The sequence below is a fragment of the Archocentrus centrarchus genome, chromosome 10, assembly GCF_007364275.1.
Source record: "Archocentrus centrarchus isolate MPI-CPG fArcCen1 chromosome 10, fArcCen1, whole genome shotgun sequence".
NCBI lineage: Eukaryota > Metazoa > Chordata > Actinopteri > Cichliformes > Cichlidae > Archocentrus > Archocentrus centrarchus.
In genome coordinates, this window is record NC_044355.1 from 12,107,048 (window position 1) to 12,128,270 (window position 21,223).

Below are 21,223 nucleotides of genomic sequence, written 5' to 3' on the forward strand. Positions count from 1 at the left end.
GCCAATAAAAAATAAAGAAGCTCTAGCCACAGTTGAGTGTTATAGGCCAGAATACCTATCAATCAAATAGATACCCCACAGCTTAATGAAGCACTGATTCTCACCAGTGGCACACATGCTGATGGATATCTTTTTTGGGAAATCAACCCCTAAAAATTCTTATATTTCTTGTTTTCACGGAGGATCTAGCCATCCACAGTTTTTCATTTTCAATACCACCAGCACACCATTCCCATGTGTCTGCCCAGTTAGATCAGACTCAAGCCAGATTCTTAAAGTGACAATAATCACATTAAATGTAGTCTATTTTGAGCTGATGGAATAACACAATATTTAAAAATTTTTTAACGATATTTGTCATCATTTAGTATAATATTAACTCATTTCATGATGTTTTTGTTGTGGTGTGTCTGCTTTGTGTGTTTGCTTTTCAGATAGTTTGGGTTTTCAAGTCAAAGAATTTTTTCCATTTACTGGCAAGCAGTATGATTAAGGAGTGTGAACTACCAAACCTGAAAGGCTAGTGCTGCATGGCTGTCCTCAGCTCTCCATTAAAATTATCTATTTGCATAATTACTTGTAAATAAGATCAATTTGCTTGGTTCGTTTAATGTATTTTCTGTAATGTATAATTACAATGAATTTTCGAACAGATTTAAATTTTCTTCTCTATTATGAGATTTAATGTAAGGATACATTGTGATACATTGTAAGCATATTGTTAATACCCAGCTATAAATGCTGTATCAAAGTTCCCAAAGGAAATCTTGGGGTGTCTTATCCACACTGTTAGTTGCAAACTGCCCTTTTTTCCAAACACTGTGCTTGTAATAGAGCCAGATGGGCAAAAATGATTGGATAGCTTATACAACATAAAAAGACCCATCATGGTAGCAGTAGTTTTTTGTTGTCTTTTAATTGCAGGGTTGTGTGTACCAGGTACAGCAGGGTGATACTTTTAGCATTTATTTGCTTTTAGATGCAGGCTGCTCATCATAGATACTACAAAAGGTGGACGTAGCCACTGTGATGGCCCACATTGGTTAGAGAAGTCCTGTCTTGAAGCCTTGAGCAGAGCATTTTCACCGCTGCCATCTTGGTGCTCGGTCGATCTGGTTGTACAGCCATATGCCAATGATTAGCTAATGATTAGTGATTGAAAAAACTTCCTATTCTGGATAATCACCAAGCAAACATTTCATTGTTGAATAACCATCAGCTGGCAGTCTGGTCTATTCACGGGTGAAGAAAAATGCTTCCCAAATGAAAGTTGAACTGGAGGCACCGATTGTACATTCACTATGCAACAAATGAAAATAAATTTTTATTCAATTCAGTTTCATTTATATAGCAACAAATCACTACAACAGTTGCCTTAAGGCATTTTATATTGTAAGGTAAAGACCCTACCATAATAGATGTAGAGAATCGTAAACAGCTTATTAAAAGTGTCGTTTATTTTTTTAATAAAGGCTGTGGTTATACTAGTGACCATGGAGAAGATGTGTAGTCATCCAGTCACAGCCATACTGTACTAACCATATTAGTTGTTGTATAGAAAAAAGACAAAGACAAGTGCATTTAATTCCTTCTTTGCAATAATCTGTCCTATCTGTTTTCTGTATCTATCTGTATCTGTATAATCTGTTTACTGAGTTCGCAGAGCGAGTGAGCTGAGGGCTGTTTTTACAATGGATTCCTGTATAATTGGAAGGCTTTTTGCAACCACAAGGGTCACCCCTGGTGGCCACTGAGTAGAATGTAGGTTTAAGGCACTTTGCATTGGCTTTCCTTTTCAGACCTAGGAGCTAGATCTATTTTTTGTACTGTCTGTGGTGCTAAGTTTAGGACTTTATTCAGTACTGGCAAAAATCTGTTGATTCATTGCATGCACTGCCTCTTTAAACCAGTGGGGTTTATATACATGCCAGCTGATTGGTAACATTTATGACAAAGCCATCAGATAAGAGAAACTATACCTCAAATCCTACTGCACACTGTTTAAAGGAAACACTTTGCTAAACCTGGAAACTGCAAGCCAAATGTTGAACACTCTTCATATTTAACATGCCCCAAGTTATAAATCACATTTTTGGTTAAATATCTCTCCTTGACTGTAACACAGGTGAAAGGCAGGGTAAACCCTGGGCAGGTCACCAATCTGTTGCAGGGCTAACACAGAGACAACCATTCACACTCACATTCAGATCTATGGACAATAAAGAATCACAGATTAAGCTAACCCCACTAACTGCATGTCTTTGGACTGTGGGAGGAAGTCGGAGTACCCGGAGAGAACCCACCCTTGGTTTAGTTTAGCATAAAAATAGACAGGAAGAAACAGCTGTTCTGGAGGTTAAAAATGTGTCACAGGCGCTTCTAATTACCACACTACCATCTATGCAAAATAAAAGAAACAAAATAAGAAAGCAAGCAGTTGTATATCATCAAAAACTGAATTTATTTTTTGGCAGTGAGATAGCGTTGCAGTTTGTTCAGCATGAACATTTTTGCATTCGATGTGAACAGCTTGCAGGCACATTAAATGTATGTTGCTGTTATGCTGATTAAAATGCACACTGTATGTAATCCAGCATAGATGGACATGGAATTTAGTAGGGAGGCATCATACTGATTGCCATATGTCAGAAAAATTCACCACCCTATGTCCAGAACGTCGAGGAAAGCAGCAGTGCAGAGTCCTCCCTGTACATGAACCACCGAGTCTTCTATGTTGTGGCTGTGGTGATGCAAGAGGGGTCGGTAAGCACAGGAGGGTGATTTAGGAGCAGGGAGGGGAGGGGAGAGGAAAGAAATGAAGAAATGAGAGTTGTGGCGTAAAGAAAGGGATGAGCCAGTCAAAAAAAAAAAGGGGGGGGGGGGGAGAAGGGGGAGGAGAGGAAAAGAAAGCAGAGAGGAGCCTGTGCTCAGACACAGCCCTGTGTGTTGCCATGGTGCAGGCTCAGCCAGAGCGGCACAGCAGCTTTGCTGCTCAGCTAGCTAATTACCACAGACTGCAATGTTGATACGCAGGCAACCAAAGCCCTCTTGTTTTCCAAGACAATTTTTGACTTTTGTCTCTGCCACACAGCTGTAGGAGTCAAGAAACAAATCATTTCTTTATATGCAGAAAAATGTGTCTGTGATGATGAGGATGCAGTGACTAAAAATACAGTATAAAAATGTGCTGTTGGTAAGTGGTGAATAGCATTATGGAACACTGTAGTGGTGCTCAGCTGTAATGTAAAGCACTCTTCTAGCCCAGAGCTTCATTGTCCGACTGCCCCTGCTTTCTGAGAGCCTGCAGATCCCAGTCAGCCTGCTTATAAAACCCAATATGGGCCATTGTGGATTAATATTCACCATTAAAATTTCCAATTATGTAATCACCCAAATCCAAGCCCTGCATATGTTCTCTAGAATATCTCAGCAGGTGGGAATGTGGAAGGGGAGGAGAGGGACAGCATGATTGACGGGAATGACGCAACACCAATCCATGCAGCCAGAATTTGGGATGTTGAAGAAATTCAGCCTGTCATTCACACTGCATTAACATTTAGTGTCAGACTGAGTCTTTCTGTAGCCTTTAAAAATGAGAAATGAGGTGTGAATTTCTAAAGTGATGGAGAGAACTTACCGATGAAATCAAATGTTCTTTTCAGGTTTGTTTTTTTTTTCTTTTTTACAGTAATTTAATTTGTACTCAAACACAGACTGTTTGATCATTTGTTGAAATATTGAAGCAAACAGGTTATCTTGTGAAAAATAAGCACAGAGAAATCCTCAGTGAAATTCAACTGCTAATTCAGTCTCGATGATGTTTGTTTTCTAAATTTCATGACAGGTGCTTTAAATTCTAATTTGTTCAAACACTGACTCAGGGTGAAAAATAGCTTGATGTATTACATCTCAGTATCTATAACACTGCTTATTGAGAAAGTATTGAGTATTGAGAAATTTGTCTTCTTCTCTAGTTGTTTCGCAAAATCTCAGAGTAAACATTCCTTCTTTTGTCTGACCAGCAGTCAGTAGTTCACAATTAAAAACAAAGAAACGGCACAAATCTTTACATTTCAGAAGCTGGAACCAAGATGTAGTTCATACAGTTTTTGGGTTAGACTCATCCAAACCCATCTTGGAAACACCCCAAAGCATTAATTTTATGCTAGCAAGACCAGCCTATCTTTATGGATGGGGAGAGATCCATAAGTTAGATTTCGCTCACTGGGCCATAAAGGTCAGTTGTATAGAATTACTAGTCAGATGTGATTTGCGAACAGTTTGGTGGCTTTGCCCCAAAATAACATCTAAAAAGCTATTGTTCCCCACTGCTTTACCTTAACCTGCCAGAGCCCTTTAAGCAAATCCCATGCAAATTCATGTTATACATATATCAGGATTTATAAAATACTTAATTTTTTTATTCCGTATAACCTAAAATAAGTGAGTGAGCCCATAAATGTATCAGGAAAGTGTTTACAAAGGTCAGCCCAGGAAGCCCGAAGACTGCAGGTTTAAGGCACTTGGGCGCTGGATTCGTCTTTACAAACCAGAAGCTACATCCACATCTTATACTGTCTATGGAAAGAAACTGAGCACATGCATCAGTGCAGCATGTTGATTGGTTTATCTCTTATAAATCATGATTGGCTTTTTGGGGGTAAGGGAGGGACCAACAACATCTTTTGGCATTCCCAGAAGTCTTGTATGCATTTGTATTGAAGATTCTTTGACCTCATAATGTCTCTAATGCATCTGCATTGGCTTATTCTATACATATTAAATCTTGCTTGCGTAGACTGTATTAAAACTGAAGTGTAAAATCAGCAAGTTGTGGTTTTATGGTGGGATTTTGTCCTGGGATTTTTCTTGGCTGGGTGTGATGACATCTTGGGTGGTAGTTTGTTCTCATACATCTGTTTGCAAAGAGTCTAATGAGCTAGTTCTCTCTATTTATAGTCTTTATGGTAAGCATGTATCTTCACAATTGACAGAAAACATGAGAGAGAGAGATGCTACTGCATTCATTTTGTTTTTCAGTGGCTCCAGCCCATAATGGTTTGTTGTGTTTCGACAGCCAACTGGTATGCTGTGTTTTTCATTTTTGTGTGTGTGTGTGTGCGTCAGAGCAATAAAGGTTTGCATGTTTTCAGATCAGTGTGTCATCTCTCCAGTCCAGTAATATGGCTGCTCTGCTCTTGGCTGAGACCCATTCTTTAAGGGACAGTGTGTCTTGCCTCAACACAGCCCAAGGTGGGCAGTGAAAAATGGGCAGTCTGGACCCTCGACAGGAGGCAGATTGATTTGGCAATCACCAAAGTGCTACAAACGTTTAAAACAATGCCCTGTTTCTTTTTTTCCCCTCTGCTGTTTGGCGCTAAATACATCAGCATATGGATAAATGTGCTCATGTATTCATAACTATCAGAGGGAAACTAGAGGCACAGCTCTTTTATTTGTTGCCTCGCTTGTGTCCTACTTACTGTAATTCTTCATCACTTTCAACACCTACACTTATTGTCAGCCAAAACTCAGGCACGGGTAGTGAATGGAGATATGTGTGCATGTGGGCATTTCCAAGTGGAGCTTATAGAAAAGCATGAAACCTCAACCATGACAGGAGGATCTCTGCTGCTGTGTAGAGACAGACCAGAGCTCCCGAGAGATGGGGGCGAATGGTTTTGATTGGCCCTTTGGGCCAAAGTTAGCCTTGTTATTTTCACTATATTATTTTACAGTGGACATATAAGACATATAATCAGTGTCTCATTATTTTGATTTGTGAACAAGCAGTGCCCGCACAGCTGCAGCGGCCATTTATTTTAGTCTGAAATATTCCAGTCAGATTTGATGAAACAGAAAAGGTACAACTGAGTGAATAAAGTCATGTGGAGTCAGAAGCAGGTAAAGGAAGTTAGAGACAAATAATCCTTTTTCTTTCTTTTTTTTCTTGCAATAAAATGCATGAGAGGGGTTTAAGGATCATGTTTGCAATACTGTTAGGATCATCAAGCAGAATCACAGTTCTAGCGTTCCCAAGTACAGAAAAAAAAAAGTCTAAAATTGGATTGGTCTAATTGCAGCTTAGAAGATTGTGATCTGGGTGCTCTGGAAAGGAATGAGGAAAGGTGACAAAAGTGAAAACGGAGCACTGAAAAACAGTGTTTGTCATCTGGTGTGTTTATTTGATTTTTTTTATTTGCAATACGATACTTGTGATACGTTTGAGATTTCAGGACAGATTTAAGACTGAGAGAGGCAGAATCGGGCAGCTGAAGATCATATTATATGGACAGTCGGATCATGGCTCATATCTTAGTGGTAAATATGAAGCTACAGCTAGAAACAGCTAGCGTAGCTCTGTCTATGAATAAAAATCCATGTATCAGCACCTCTGAAACTCACAGTTAAAATATATTTTATTTCCACTCCAGTCCATACAAAACCCTTCATGTAAAATGATATCCTGGTGGAGCCTGTGACCCACATGCTCATCACAGTGGCCCAGTCCTACCTCTGACCATCTTCCCAACTCTCTGTCACTGCTGCTATCTAATAAAGGGATAACAGGCCAAAAAGAAATCTTTAAATGAAACAATGACAGCTGTTTTACAAGCCAATGTGGTGAGTTTAGCGTAACCTAGCCTAGCCTGACCTAGCAACTGTCCTCTGATAAGAACTCCTTATAAAATGACAATAACTTGTCTGCAAACCTTGGTTATTGGACAGATTAACTTTGAATTCAGGCAACCTCAAAGTAGATTTTTTGGAAACTATTTATGGTTTGCTAAGCTAATTATTGCCTCTAAATTGAGTCTCAAAAGAACAAACTCATTTCCTATCTTGTCTACCATTTCTTTAATGGGATTATAGAGGCTTTATAGAGCTTTAATAAATGTAAAGTGACAATCAAAATCAACCAGTAGTATAAAAACAGTATTAAATCTCAGCCAGGCTGTTTTTATTTATATGTGAACAGTCATTTCTACTCGACACCCTCTATTGCTGCCAGTTCTCCATGCCATCTCCACAGTTCATACCACCTTACTAGAAGTCTCACAATAGTCATAAATATTCATGTAATATTTAACATATAAGATCTTATTTAGATTATTTATTTGAAGCTAATTTCTGGATATTTTATTAACTGTTAGTGAACATTTGCATTGTGAAGTATCTCACTTTGTCATGTCAGAGTGTTACCTCCATGGAAGCTTGTTTTCTGCCACTGAAAGACAAAAAATGGCAGGCAGAAATTTTGAGCTATATATCTCAAAATTGCAACTTAAGTATCTCGAAATTTTGAGTTATTTCTGAGTAACTTAAAATTTCATGTTATAAAATATATATTTTTTTTAAATTCTTCAGTGACCTGTGCCGGCAGGATTATACAGATGACTACCTTCACTATGAAGCCTCACCACTGCATGTGTGGTAGTTTTTAATGATGCTGTTTCTTTATAATGTTGCATCAGCAATGCTGGTTGTGAGACCAGTGACTGATTTGAATTAGCAGTATAGTAATTTTCCTTAACTATGTACCTGCTAAAAAAATTAATGATGGTAACTGTCTATAAGTTTTGCATTAACCATCTTTAGTACAACAGTTGGCTGTTTCCATAAGCACCTATAAGGCTGTTAGCCATTTATTAACAGCAACATCTGAAAAGCAGGGATGACTCAGTCAGAGAATCAGCACCAGTGCATCACTTGTTGTGCAGCTTTATATACATGTATAGGCCTTAAAAGCAAAGAATAATGGCGTGGTTAGCATATTTGTTTGGAAAGAATAAATGAATCTGCAGCAGGTTTGATTGTGTCAGTCAGTTGAAGCCATTTATCGATACCTAACAAACAGGCTTTGGTTTCAGATTCTAAACTGAACAATTAGGCACATTTTCTGAGATTTATAAATGAAAAAAAAAAAACATTTAAAAATAATAGTCATTAGTGTTCAAAATTTCTGTTAAATAAATATGGTTTTCTTAAGCTGAACAATATTTTGTTAAAACATTTTCTGCAATCTAAATCTATAGATTTCAAGTCACCTTTATGTATAATACCATCTGGCTTTAGATCCTTGATTTCAATTATCACCTGCAAAAACTGCTTTGCTTTTTTTTCTCCACATCGAAATCATTTTGCACTAAGTAATATAGCTTACACGGGACTATAGCAGTACTGGTATCGGAATATCCAGAATGGTATATGTCATCATGGGAAAATGCGGTTCCAATGAAATCTACAGTGTTGTGGTTTTCAGTGCTTTGACAGTTTTTTTTTTTTTTCAATTATGAAAGCATTACAACCATTCAAGATACAGTCACAAAATTTCATAGGCGAAGAGTTAACATCACAATGAATGTAGAGCAAATGGTAGAGTCTTACAAATTAGTGTGGCCTTTAAATATAAGATCACCGTGTGGCAAATTCCTGAAAAAAAAAATTCACTCAGATGCTTTAGTTCTCATTTACAATTGAAGGTTTGAATCAGACACATTTGTGGAATCATGCTGCGTTTGAAAACTGATAATAGTGCCTAATATAGGCGTCTTTCACAGCAAACATTTTGACTTGTACTTGGAAAAGCACAGGTCTGTCTAACTACTGTAATAACAGTAGTTCAGTCATATTCAAGGGTGCCAGTGAGCCATGACATTGTCACTGTGAGCCAGCGTGAGCAATTTCAGCCACCATTAATGTAATTATTTACAACCTGTGCTATTCCCACTTTTGCCATGTCAGAATCCACACTTTACCACATGCTGTATGTACTATCACAAGCACACAGAGCAAGGCACACTCGAGCTCAAACCCCATCGGTTGTCAGCGCACATGTAGAAGGCCTTCCTGAGCAACACTGTTATGAATATTCGTTACACTCAGTACTTCTACCTAGTGGCTGCACTTGTGAAGGTCAAACTAGCCAGCTCTCATTTGGAGCTGCTCAGCATGACAGAGAGGTAAGCCAGAGCATGCGTTTGTAATATTACATAAAGATGAGGAGGGAGTGCTGCTGACAGCTGTGACGGGCTATTAATTATAGTTTCATAGATGTGTGTCTGCAGTGTGTGTTGGGAGGGTTTGGAAGTGGGAAGGGGCAACATAGTCAAAATGCTCAATCATAGCCATCAATTCAGAAAACTTTAAGCTTTAATTGGCCTCTTTTATGCATGAACTAATTAATTTCCCCATTGAAATGAATGCCTGAATTCAGCTGGTGTTGTAGGAGAGCTGCAGTTGACCTTTACTGCTATGGGATTTTCTTTATTACATCTCGTTATTCCGCCTTTGTCCCTGACATTGAGTTCCGACAGCATCTGCGAGTAAAACATCTCCCGCTGTCATCTGTTCATCCTTCTCAGATGCTTCTTCTCTCACCTTGCTTTCTCACCCTCCCTCTTCCCGCTGGCACTGGGGATACAGCGTGAATGAGATGTTGGGTGCATGGTAATTGAGTAGGTATTGATTAGACTGCAGCGTGGCCTACGAGAAGCCAATAAGAGCCGAAGGATCAGAGCAGCACCTCCGACTGCATCCCTCATCCCACATTCTGCTAGAAAACAATCGCAGCAGCACCACTAGAGCCATCGACTTTTTTTTTTTTAGACAACGTAAGCACGTCATAGCATGCCTTGTTCTCCTATCTGCTATTAGCACTGACTTTAGGCCTGGGAAGAGCTTCCTTCAGCATTGACTGTATCATTTAAATGACTGGGCACATCATCTGAGCAGGGTTGACTGTCATATTTCACTGCGATGTCACCACTGGAGACTGAGCTCTTGTGTCAGCGTGCTTTGGTGAGAGCAGAACTGATATGGAAATGTTTGCTGAGGAGGAAAGGGTTATTGCCCTGTCAGCATGCTGTCACTGTGCACACGCTGAAGCCTCTTGTTCTTCTTCCGGGCTCTACCTATGATGAAGATGAGGGTTTAAAAGCACAGAACGTAATGCTGACAGTCAAACTTTCCCAATGTTTTGCATTATTTAGGTCAGATGGAGCTGCTTGTGCATGTTATGCAAGTTTTATCAACATATTTAGGAATTTTTTTAAATTATATACTTTTTTATATTTGTGCTGTTGTGATGACTAGCTGCAGTATGCTTTTTGACATTTGTTTACCACAGTACATTACTAGTATTTATATGCTGAAAGAGAGACTCTGTGCAACCCTATTTAGACTTACTTTGTTCCTTGTATTGGAGTTGGTTATTCATACCATTCCCACTTGTATAGTAGATATAAAGCTGTCTCCCCAGCAGCCTTTTAACTTAGCTTAGCAAATAATGAGAATAAGGGGTAAACTGCTATCCTTGTTTTCCTCTCCACCTATAAAACAGTAAATTGTTAACTTTTTACAAATTTGTACTGGTCAGTCTAGCAAGTTATGTTGTGCTGGTAAGCATATTTTATGCCATATTATTGTGTTTTTAATCATCTCCTGTAACCCTGTGCAAGGAAGCTTATTCCCCCCATTTCCTTCCATTATCTGCCTGCCTATGTGCTATTAAACATATGCACAGTCAGACCAAACACTTGTCTTCTTATGCAAATGTGCCTTAAATGGTGAGGGTTAACATCTTTAAAGATATGTAATTTATAAGCTGTGGATATGCACTTAAATCAGTGTGTGGGCTCTGCACTGCGCCTGTGTCTGTGCAGAAGAGGCAGCAGTGAAGGCAGTCGGGCACATCCAGCCTATGGCCAGGCATGTGTGAGCAGAGAGCCGCATAAACTGCAATGAGGTAACAGTGAGAGCCCCGAGAGGTGGAGCAAGGGAGGTGGCTAAGCTGGTTTGCCGGCCAATACTGTGCGAGCACTGGTTACCATGGGAACACATTGATTATTTAACAATTTGGATGAAGCCTGTGCCCTGCACTTGCCAAGGTTCACTGGGAGTCTGTGTAGCTTTACTGTCCTGAGGGTCTGCAGCCAAGTTGAGTGGTGCGTGGTGCAGTGCTACCAGAACATGATACACAAGCACAGTGATCCTGAGAGACAAGAGACAGATGCACAGTCTCAACTGACAGAAGAGCAAGAGGATAGATTGATGAATAGGAAACTATCATGAACAGATGAACCTTGGGGGTGAGAGAAAGAAAGCCCTGTGGTGATCATCGCTCCTGGTGGTCACTGTGGACTTGTTGGATGGATCTCATGCTGGGGATGCAGTCTGGACTTACTGTCCTTGTGTGTGCATTTGGTCTTTGTGTCCAGTTTACTTGCTGGCTTCCATATCACAGCCTGTTTGTATGGGTGTCCCTGCAGGATTGCGCACAAGCTTCAACCTGAACTTAGCATTGTGTATGGACGCATGTAAAGATTAATGTTTTGAGTTAAAAGTCTCTATCAGTCTTACTATTAAACCTTGGTCAGCTTTTGTTGAATCTTGAATCTAAGTGACCACAATCAAAGTGTCTTTTCTAAATGAGAAAAAGCACTTGTGAATGAAAGGTTCAAATGCTCAGTGAATGCTCTGTGATCAAATCAGCTGGCTTGCAGTGTGATTGGATCCCAGCCAGCTGTAAATGCCATCTGCCATGACCACATTATTAAAAAAACAATCTGCCCGGGAAGTTAAAAGGTCACCTTACCTGACCTCTTACTACTAGCAAGATCTTCTTTTTACCAAAAATTATTAAAATAAATTGTTCACATCCATGCCGTTGTTTTCTTTTCAGAATGATGTTTGTTGACAGAAAACACAAGATATACCTCCCATGTGGGAAGAATTGTGATAATTAGAGTGCTTATTGTAACAGGTGTACATGCAGATGCCCATGGATTGGATGTAATTATCCAGATAATAATTCTAGACAAAGCTCCAATGTGGCTGCCATGTAAAATTCACATATTGAGTGATTTTACAGTCCCAAGGAGACTCACTGAGTGTTTTTACTGAGCAAAGAGTTTTCAATGGAGAGGCAGAGAACCTAGTATTCTGTACTCTCTGTTGACATCTTTTTTTGATATTAAATTTACCAAGTCAGGTCTCCAAGTAGTCAAGTTCAAATCAGCTCTCAGGTCTTCATTTTTTTGAAACTTAAGTATGCTTGGTGTCCAGGTCTGCAGGCTCAAGTCTTCAGCACCAACTGAATCTCTTGGAAGTTCCCCTGACCCACATTCACCTGAAATACACAGACAACAGACATTCCCATCCCCTCCTGTGTTGAGTCAGACTTTTCCCTTCACCTGTGTGATTCTCAGCCTACATCCCGTGGTAGGAAAATCCAAATACTATAAGGCGTTGTTCTTCTGAGGGGCCATTATAGCACAGATGGTGCTATATGCTGTGTATTTTAAACCTCCTTTGTGGTCAGATCTCTTTAATCAGCTGTTTTGTTCCACATGCAGGTTGTTAGCTCAGAGGTGAGAGCAGGTTGCCGACAGGCGGGAAGGGTAATCTAGTTCCAAGTTACCTGGGTAAATTGATAAATGTTAAACAAACTCTTGGTGAGATTATCTTCCATTATTCCTTTTTGTTTGCTTGTTATGTGAGATTCAGATAGAGGGATTACGCAGCAATTCCGTGCCGGGATAATGCTGCTATATTTTTTTACCGCTGATAGGTTTATTGTCTTTCAGCCAGAGCTGTAGGTTTGGTGATCCCCTTGGGAAGCATTGGTTTGCTATGTTACTTACGATAAGCACTGGAGGCATTATACTGTAACAGGTGTGTTCACATGTGGTCTCAGTAGTGGATTCAGTAGCTTAGTCTGTCAGTCACCACGGGACAACAGTAGCCAGTGTATTCCCCTGAGGTGCCCCCAGGCTGTGTTTCATCAACTGTGGTTTCATGGTTTTCATTCGCAGTAGGCTGTCACTCACATAAAACATGCTTTCAAAAATGAAAATCTTCTGTTAAGTTTGGATGAGTTGGGGTCTAAGATGAAGGGAAGGGAAAGTGCAAAGCTTTCATGAGAAATGTGCAAACACAAGCACAGACGTGAGCATCTGTTAGTCCATATGCAGATAACAACGAAGGCCCAATTGTGCTGACTGGGAGGGAGGAGGAGTAGCAGGGAGAGTCACAGCTGTCCACAGTCATAGCACATCAGTACTGAGTGGAGCAGGTTAAAACTACAGCTCCTGTTTGTCTGGAGACTGACCTTCATCACCAGGGAACTTGACAATGAGAAGTGTGAATGACTGGAGGATTTATGCATATCTTGTGAGGTGCTTTTGATCAAAGGACGAACTCTTTTTTTTTTCTTTTTCTTTTTTTTTTTTAAAAGATTGTGTTTCATGCCACTGTTTTGTAGACAGAGTTGTTGCAGCTACAAGGAGCTTGATTGAAAATCCCGAATCAGAGGCTTTAATGCTGCTGAAGTAACTTAAAATCTTACAGTGACTTTGAATGTGGCATGGTTGTTGGTGCTAAACAAGCTGGAGTATTTCAAAAACTGCTGATCTACTGGGATTTTTCTGCACAGCCATCTCTGGGTTTATCCAGCAGTTCTCTGGATGAAAATGCCTTGTTGATGACAGACAACAGTTACTCAACCACTTGTTACCAAGATATGCAGAAGAGCATCTCTGAATGCACATGTCGAATCTTGAAGCACATGGTCTACAGAAGACCACACTGGGTGCCACTCCTGCCAGCTGAGAGCAGGAAACTGAGACTACAATTCACCAAAATTAGACAGTGGAAGGTTGTAAAAATGTTGCCCAGTCTGCTCTGGCATTCGAATGGTAGGGTCAGAATAAATAACATGAAAGCATGGATTCATCCTGTCATGTACCAGTGGTTCAGGCTGGTGGTGATGTTGTAATAGTGTGAGGGAAATTTTCATGACACACTTTGGGACCTATAGTACCAACTGAGTCATTTAAACACCACAACCTACCTGAGTATCATTGCTGACCATGTCCATCCCTTAATGTCCACAGTGTATCCACCTTCTGATGGCTGCTTCCAGCAGGATAATGTGCTGCTGGTTTCTTGAACACTGTGCTCAAATGGCTTTCACAGTCACCAGATCTTAATCCAATAGAGCACTTTTGGGATTTGGTAGAACAGGGAGATCCACATCACGGATATGCAGCCACCAAATCTGTGGCAACTGTGTGACACTGTTATGTCAGTGTGGACCAGAATCTGTGAGGAATGTTTCCAGCACCTTGTTGAATCTATGCCATGAAGAATTAAGGAATTTCTGATGCCAAAAGGGTCCAACCGAGTACTAGCAAAGTGTACCTAATTAAGTGGCCAGTGAGTGTATATCCAAGAAGTTGACAATAAAATGTGCCTCACATTTTGTGATATAAAAATGTCAATTGGTTTGTTTTACCATTCAGTGTGTGTGTGTGTGTGTGTGTGTGTGTGTGTGTGTGTGTGTGTGTGTGTGTGTTCATGCCTTTATAAATATTTGGTGGTAACTGTTCAGTAAAGCAAGACTTTTATATGATGAATGTGATGAACTGAAGGTAGTCCAAAACATAATTTTCTGTATTTTCATTTAAAAAAAAACAAATCCCAGATTCCTGAATTCCATTTCCCTATATCTAATTATGTATTATGCACATCTATATACATGTGCTTATATTTTCAGCTACAGTAGTGCAACATCACTGCAGATTGTTCCACATTATAAGAGGAAATGGCACAGTAACACAGTTTAGATTTGTTTTTAATTGCATTATAAGCAGTGTGTAATATATAAGTGTTCAGAATCAGACAAACTCAGCTGCTTAAACACAGAACACAGGTAGTATGCATGTATGTCAGTAAGTCAAAGGTGAGAGGGTGAGAGTGGGTGAGGAGGTTAGTGGTAGGACAGACAGCTAAGGATTTTCTCCTCAGTGCTGGACCTCCGGAAATATAAGACCCTACAAGCACTGCTGTCAGCATCCCCCTCACCCACACAAGTCAATCAAATCAATAGAGGTAAAGGAAGGCCATTGGGCTGCTCCAACACGAACCAGTGTGTATCCTCCATCAAACTTCACTGTGCAGGTCTGAAGTGTGGAAAGAAACACCAGGTGGCACAATAGAGCTGAGCTGGAAGGTTAATTGAGCTTTGAAACTTAATTTTGGATCAATTTGGCTTTTGAATGCTGCTATTGATACTTCTAATAGGAAGAGTTTATCCATATTTTACATTTGAGCATTTTTAAAAGCCTTAATGGAAACAAAAACAAGAAAAATAATCATTTCCCTAGAAAAATATCACTAAGAAATCTAAAATAGTTTTAGAATCTGAATTCATTATATTTTGAGCTAATCCAACCCACCATTATTACCAACAAATGCCAGAGGAGACATCAGCATATTGCTCATGAATTCTTAGACCCAACAAGCAGTTACTGACTGATCTTACTATCAGTTAATCTGTTTGCTTTTTAATTGTGGAGCGTGAACAACTAAAAAAAAGGTGAAAAAGCTCATCAAAGGTTGGCATTATGATGTATCTAGAACAGAAATATTTTTGAACCTCATCTTATATTGTGTAGAGTTTTCTACAATTCTGTAAACCCTGTTGCATACCAAGCTAAAATTCATACATTTGTCTATACGATACTGCACGTGTTCATTAAGTGGAAGGAGATAGGGGATAAACGTATTGCACCAACAGCTGGAACACAAGCTGGTTTGTTTTATGAGGTGACCGCAGGATGTCTGGCTGTGGCGGTTAATAAGCAGCAGTCTCACTGCCCCAGTCCTCATTCTCAGTCCTCACACCTTTCAACACCCCATTCCACCCCCTCCTCCCACCCTCATCTCTCCCCACAGTCTCAGTCCCAAGGAGACTCACTGCCTGTTCCTGTGGCATTCGTTCATTTTGCTCCCAAGTGATAGTGTGTGTACCGCATTACGTCTGCGTGCTGCCAGCCTCACACACTGAGATAATGTGTATCTCTTCATATTCACAGGCCAACCCTCCCCCCATCATTGTCAACGCAGACTCACTAGATGCAGGCCCTTATGTAAGTATCTGTTCTCGTTGTCTGTACAGTATATATCCCTCTCATTCACACTTCCTCTGTGTCAGTGCATGAACATGTTTGTATGTTTGCGAGTGTGTGTGGATGAAAAGGCCTCCTCCTGGCAGCAACATGCTGTTTGCCATGTGGACCGACATCCATTTTCCTATTGACACTGCCCGTTTGTAGGGATTGTGCATTCTGCAGTTGCGCATGTGTTCTTACAGCGTATGCGTTTTCAGAAAGAGATGCACCTCTCATTTAAACAATTTTGAAATATGTGGTGGTGTTTATAGTTAGTAAAGCTATATTTTGGCAGTAATCCTTATTTCCTGGGTTCTTTGTATTCAGTCTACACAGATCTTTTTTCTGGATATACGATGAAGGATTTTGCTGAAGATTTTGCACACTTCTCATTTTTCTTGCCATATATTAGGAAATTGCTTATTTTGTGCTCACGTGTGTGACTAACCATTCTGTTCATTTGTTGTGTTTTATTTTTGACAGGTAAATGGCAGTGATGGGATGTATAAATATGAAGAGATCATTTTAGAGAGGGTACGTTTTACCAGATTTTTTATGCATATTTCCCACAGTTTACACATTCTTACTTGATTTTTTTTTTTCACATGATGGATGGATTTCTCCCCACTAGGTGGTGGTAAGCTGCTCAGTCTATCCTAAACAAAATGAATACCAAAGACAAATCTTAACAACTGTTAATTTATAAGAATTATATATTAAATTATGTGCTAGTGCAGATAGGCGTTATATCACTGCATTAGTAACGTCTTAGGTGTGATGTCTTATGTGACCCACAATAATGCCAGCTAGGCATGGCTTTTTACATAATCCTGATGCACATGTCATCAGCAGATGCCAGAAATGTAAAGCACTCTGCTGTTCAGTTGTTCAGCAGGCACCACTGCACTTGTCAGTGGCAGTTCAGGTTTAGTGGCAGCACTATACATTTCCGCTCTCATTATTCCACCCACATATAGATGCACCTCCGAACCAACTGTAGATGCAGCATATCTCTTTGCCCCTTCCTCTCTAAGTGGCATTTCTGCATGCAGAAAGCTTAAATAAACTATGCAGAGACACACTTGAAAAGGTCTGTGGGTGTGTAACATTTGGTGGTAAGGCCCAGTGTACTCCTCTTGGCTCCAGAGAAGCACACTGGGAGGCCTCAGCCTCCCTCTGTCCTAATTTGTTGCGACTGTTGCTCATTAATTATAGAAAATAATAAAGCGAAGTCTTTTCTCAGCTGTCTTGTTTGCTGCCTGTCTCTGTGGCCATGGCTGTCAGATGCAGCAGTGTGCCTGGTCCCACTGGATCAAAATGGGTCCTCTGTCATTTCAGGGGCAGGAACGGCAGGAGGTGTCAGTATCCATCTCCTGCAGAGAGTGAGAAGCATTGTATCATGCAACAGAAATGACGACCCTGCGCTCATCTTTACCCCAGATCTTTAATTTACTTGCCACACAAATACCTCTCTGTGGGTTCACAGAGTACATGTGGCATTTTGAACCAAGTGTCCTCTTCTAATAAAATACATGGCATTTCAATTTGTCACATGTGAGGACATACACTAACACACAATTCCCCACAAAAAAAGACAGGAAGTGCCTCGAGAAATCTCTGGAGCATTTTGCATCCATCACATGATTTAAATACACTTTAAGAGGTATATTGTACTGACCTTGAGTTTACAATGTTTATTGTTTATTGTACCCTGCTGAAAATGTCAATCATAACCTGTTTTCAGGGGAACTCTGGCCTGGGCTTCAGCATTGCTGGAGGAATAGACAATCCCCACATTCCTGATGATCCAGGGATCTTCATCACCAAGATCATCCCCGGAGGAGCAGCTGCTATGGATGGACGGCTGGGGTAAGATACCCTCTTTGTCACGTTACCTCCTATTCCTTCTACTCTTACTAAGCTCCACTGCATCCTCCATACTCTCTCTATTCTAACCTCTCTACTCTCATCTTTAATGCTCACCAACACCGTGTCCCGCCAGGCAGCGCTGTGTGGGAGGCAGAGTTTCTATAGCCCTCTGCCCCCAGGCTCTGTGTGCTTCCTCAGACTTATGATTCACTGGAAGACCAAAGCCTGAAACATGCAGAAATTATGATATGGAAGTTCTTTTTATGTTCTTTAGAGGTTTCCGGTTATACTGGCCTTGCTTGGGTCCCCCTGTCTTTATGCAGTCAGTAAACTCCACAGAACCACATACACCCTACATGTGACATTTATTTTATTTAAATTTTTTTCTTTCACAGGGTTAATGACTGCGTGCTGCGTGTGAACGATGTCGATGTGTCTGAGGTGGTTCACAGTCGGGCAGTGGAAGCCTTGAAAGAGGCAGGACCAGTGGTGAGGCTACTGGTTCGAAGGAGACAGGCCCCACCTGAGACAATTCTGGAGGTCAACCTGCTGAAAGGACCCAAAGGTGATATTCAGTGTTACATTCTTTTTGAAGGTGATTGCAGTGCTAAGTAAAAGAGGATTTTGAAAATGGGGCCTAGAGTGTGAAAGCATACAATCTGAGGTGATTCTTTTGTTGCTGCACTGACTTTCTTTGTTACTTACCTAGGTCTGGGATTCAGCATTGCTGGAGGGATTGGGAACCAGCATATCCCTGGAGACAACAGCATCTATATTACCAAGATCATAGAAGGTGGTGCCGCTCAAAAAGATGGACGGCTACAAACTGGAGACCGCCTGCTTGCTGTAGGAGCCTGCACCTTCCTCAGTCACACACCTGATGCTCAAATCCAAATGAATTCATTAGCTGTTCATGTGGTTCACTGGCGAGTTAAAGAGTTTCCCAGTACTCATTCTAAATACTCATTTTTATAATTGGGCAAGTATGTGGATGCCTGAGTGCTTACAGGGCATGTTAACCACATCACATTATCTACTTAGTTGTCACATCCTGTCACTTCAAGCTAAGTGTGACAACAGAGATTAACACTTAAAATAATTTCTAAGAAAAATAGCAATCAGCCAGGAGGTGGGCCAATAAAGCAGCCCCTCTGCTGAGCATGAGAGAAAGTAATATGTGTTTGAGGCAGATATTTTTCAGAAAAGAAGTCATATAATTAATCAGCATTCATGGGATAAAGTCCAAGAAATTATAGCTGTCCTCATCACTGAGCTGTCATTAATAAGCATTTACTGATTATTTGTTTAAAAACAAACACAATATATTTTAGGAAATTCTCAAACACTTCTGAGACATTTATGACCTCTCTTTTTTTTTTTTGTCTTGTCAAATAAGGAAAACCTTGCAGCCCGATGAGGATGAGGCTTCTGTAGCCAAGCTTTTCTTTTTACTTAATAATAATGATAGTAATAATATGTTTTCGCAAAATAAAAAGAAAGAGAGAATGCTTTGACAAACAAAGAGATGCTGACTACTCCAGTATAAGGTATATTAAAACTCATGGTGTTAGTTATGGTATATTAAAACAAAAAGCAAAGCTAAATTAAATTAAAGTTAAAAAAAAAAAAAGATTTTGAAAACATTTACAAATAATTGAATAACAACTCTAAAAGCAATAGTAGCAGTAAAACAAGATTTTAAAAAGACATTGCATAAATGCAAGTCTATAAAAATGTTTCAGAAGTGATTTGGAGGAAGCCACAGATTCTACAAGCCTCGTCTCCCCAGGGAGGTTGTTGCAAAACTGAGGGGCCCTGATGGGAAATTCAAAGTCACCTTTAGATTTAAGCCTCGACTTTGAAACAGCCAGAAGGGCTCCACCTGAGGATCTAAAGCTGCGATGTGGCTCATATGGAGTCAACATTTCTGCAATGTAGCTGGGGGGCAGGACCTAGATGTGCTTTAAAAGTGAAAAGTAAAATCTTAAAATCGGTTCTAAAATATACCAGGTGGAAATCAGGATTTGGGTGATGTCTGCTTAAACAAGCAGGAAGCCTCACTGCTGCGTTTTGAACTAGGTGCAGGCAATACAGGCAACAGAGAAATCTCATCTCAAAGACATGAGCAGTTAAAATGCAGATCTGGTGGCACTGGGGGGTTGCATGTTTGGCGTGCTGTTACTGATCATTAGACTGATCAAAAACTGTGTGATTATTCATTTAAAAATTTCTTATTTTACATCTAGTACACTTTAAGAGTTCCTTTCCTATTGTATTATTGACAGTGAGCACAGTGGTTCAGTGTAACCAAAGTGCTGAAATATGGAGTGCTTAAAAACTTTTGACTGACAGTATATTTCCTGGGAACTGAATCTTAAAAGAGAAATCGTAGAGAGATACAGAACATCCTTCAGATCTCTACCTACTGCTTCTGACCTCTGTTATCACTGCACAGCACACCAACCTTTCACTTTGCTGTTGAAATGTACCGAAATCTCATAATACCTTCGAGCTATGATTCATTATTGTGTTGGCTGGTGTGATGACTGCTGTGATGCGTGATGTTGTCACCAGTGCAGCAGGAGACACAAGGCTCTCAGGTGTTGATACAAGGTTTTTTTTGTTTTTTTTTCCCTCTTCTGATTTCTGGACAATCATCGCATTCAGGTGAACAACATCGTGCTACAGGATGTGCGTCATGAGGAGGCAGTAGCTGCGCTGAAGAACACCTCCGATATGGTTTACCTTAAGGTGGCCAAGCCAGGACCTGTGCATCTGAATGACATGTATGCCCCTCCAGACTACTCCAGCAGTACGTATCTACCTCTTCTTGTTCTTCTAGTCATGCTAATAGTGCAAATTCACTAATCAATAATCAGCAAGCTCCAAAACTAGCAGGTATATAAAATGTTTCACATAAGGTAAAGGGTGATTTTTTTCATTTTATTTTATTTTATTTTAAGTCAGGGACTTATCGTTTCATCTTTACCAGCAATGTTTTCAGAGTTTTTGTGTCGGTTCACTGTTCTCTCCCCAAAACTGCTATGCCCAGACACCCACATAGTGAATGTAGTGAACACTTGTGCACACACAAACACACACACACACACACACACACACACACACACACACACACACACACACACACACACACACACACAATCCTTCCCACAGCAACAACAAGCACAGTTCTCTGCCTCCCACTGAGTGTGGATGGTTTCTCACATCCCACCTGCTCATGAGAGCCCACGATCTTGAGCTGCAGCATCTCAAATTTCTACACAACAGTGATTTAGTATTAGAGGGGGCCATCGAGGGTTTTTCTGTGTTCCAAATGTTTGAAGTTGTCTGCATTTAAGTTCAAGAATCCTTAATGCAGACTTAAATCCCTGCTCTGATAG

The 21,223-nt window shown here is 40.2% G+C and overlaps 1 protein-coding gene across 12 annotated transcripts in view; it reads left to right on the forward strand.

The window, feature by feature from the left end:
* LOC115787285 (disks large homolog 3) overlaps nucleotides 1-21,223 on the forward strand; it is a 59,653-nt gene that overhangs the window by 14,059 nt on the left and 24,371 nt on the right. For all 12 annotated transcript variants that reach the window (XM_030739902.1, XM_030739901.1, XM_030739900.1 and 9 more), the window contains exons 2-7: nucleotides 15,879-15,932; nucleotides 16,437-16,487; nucleotides 17,698-17,822; nucleotides 18,218-18,387; nucleotides 18,532-18,668; nucleotides 20,490-20,634. In XM_030739902.1, the coding sequence (XP_030595762.1) occupies nucleotides 15,879-15,932; nucleotides 16,437-16,487; nucleotides 17,698-17,822; nucleotides 18,218-18,387; nucleotides 18,532-18,668; nucleotides 20,490-20,634 (682 nt within the window). The remainder of the gene's footprint in view (nucleotides 1-15,878; nucleotides 15,933-16,436; nucleotides 16,488-17,697; nucleotides 17,823-18,217; nucleotides 18,388-18,531; nucleotides 18,669-20,489; nucleotides 20,635-21,223) is intronic.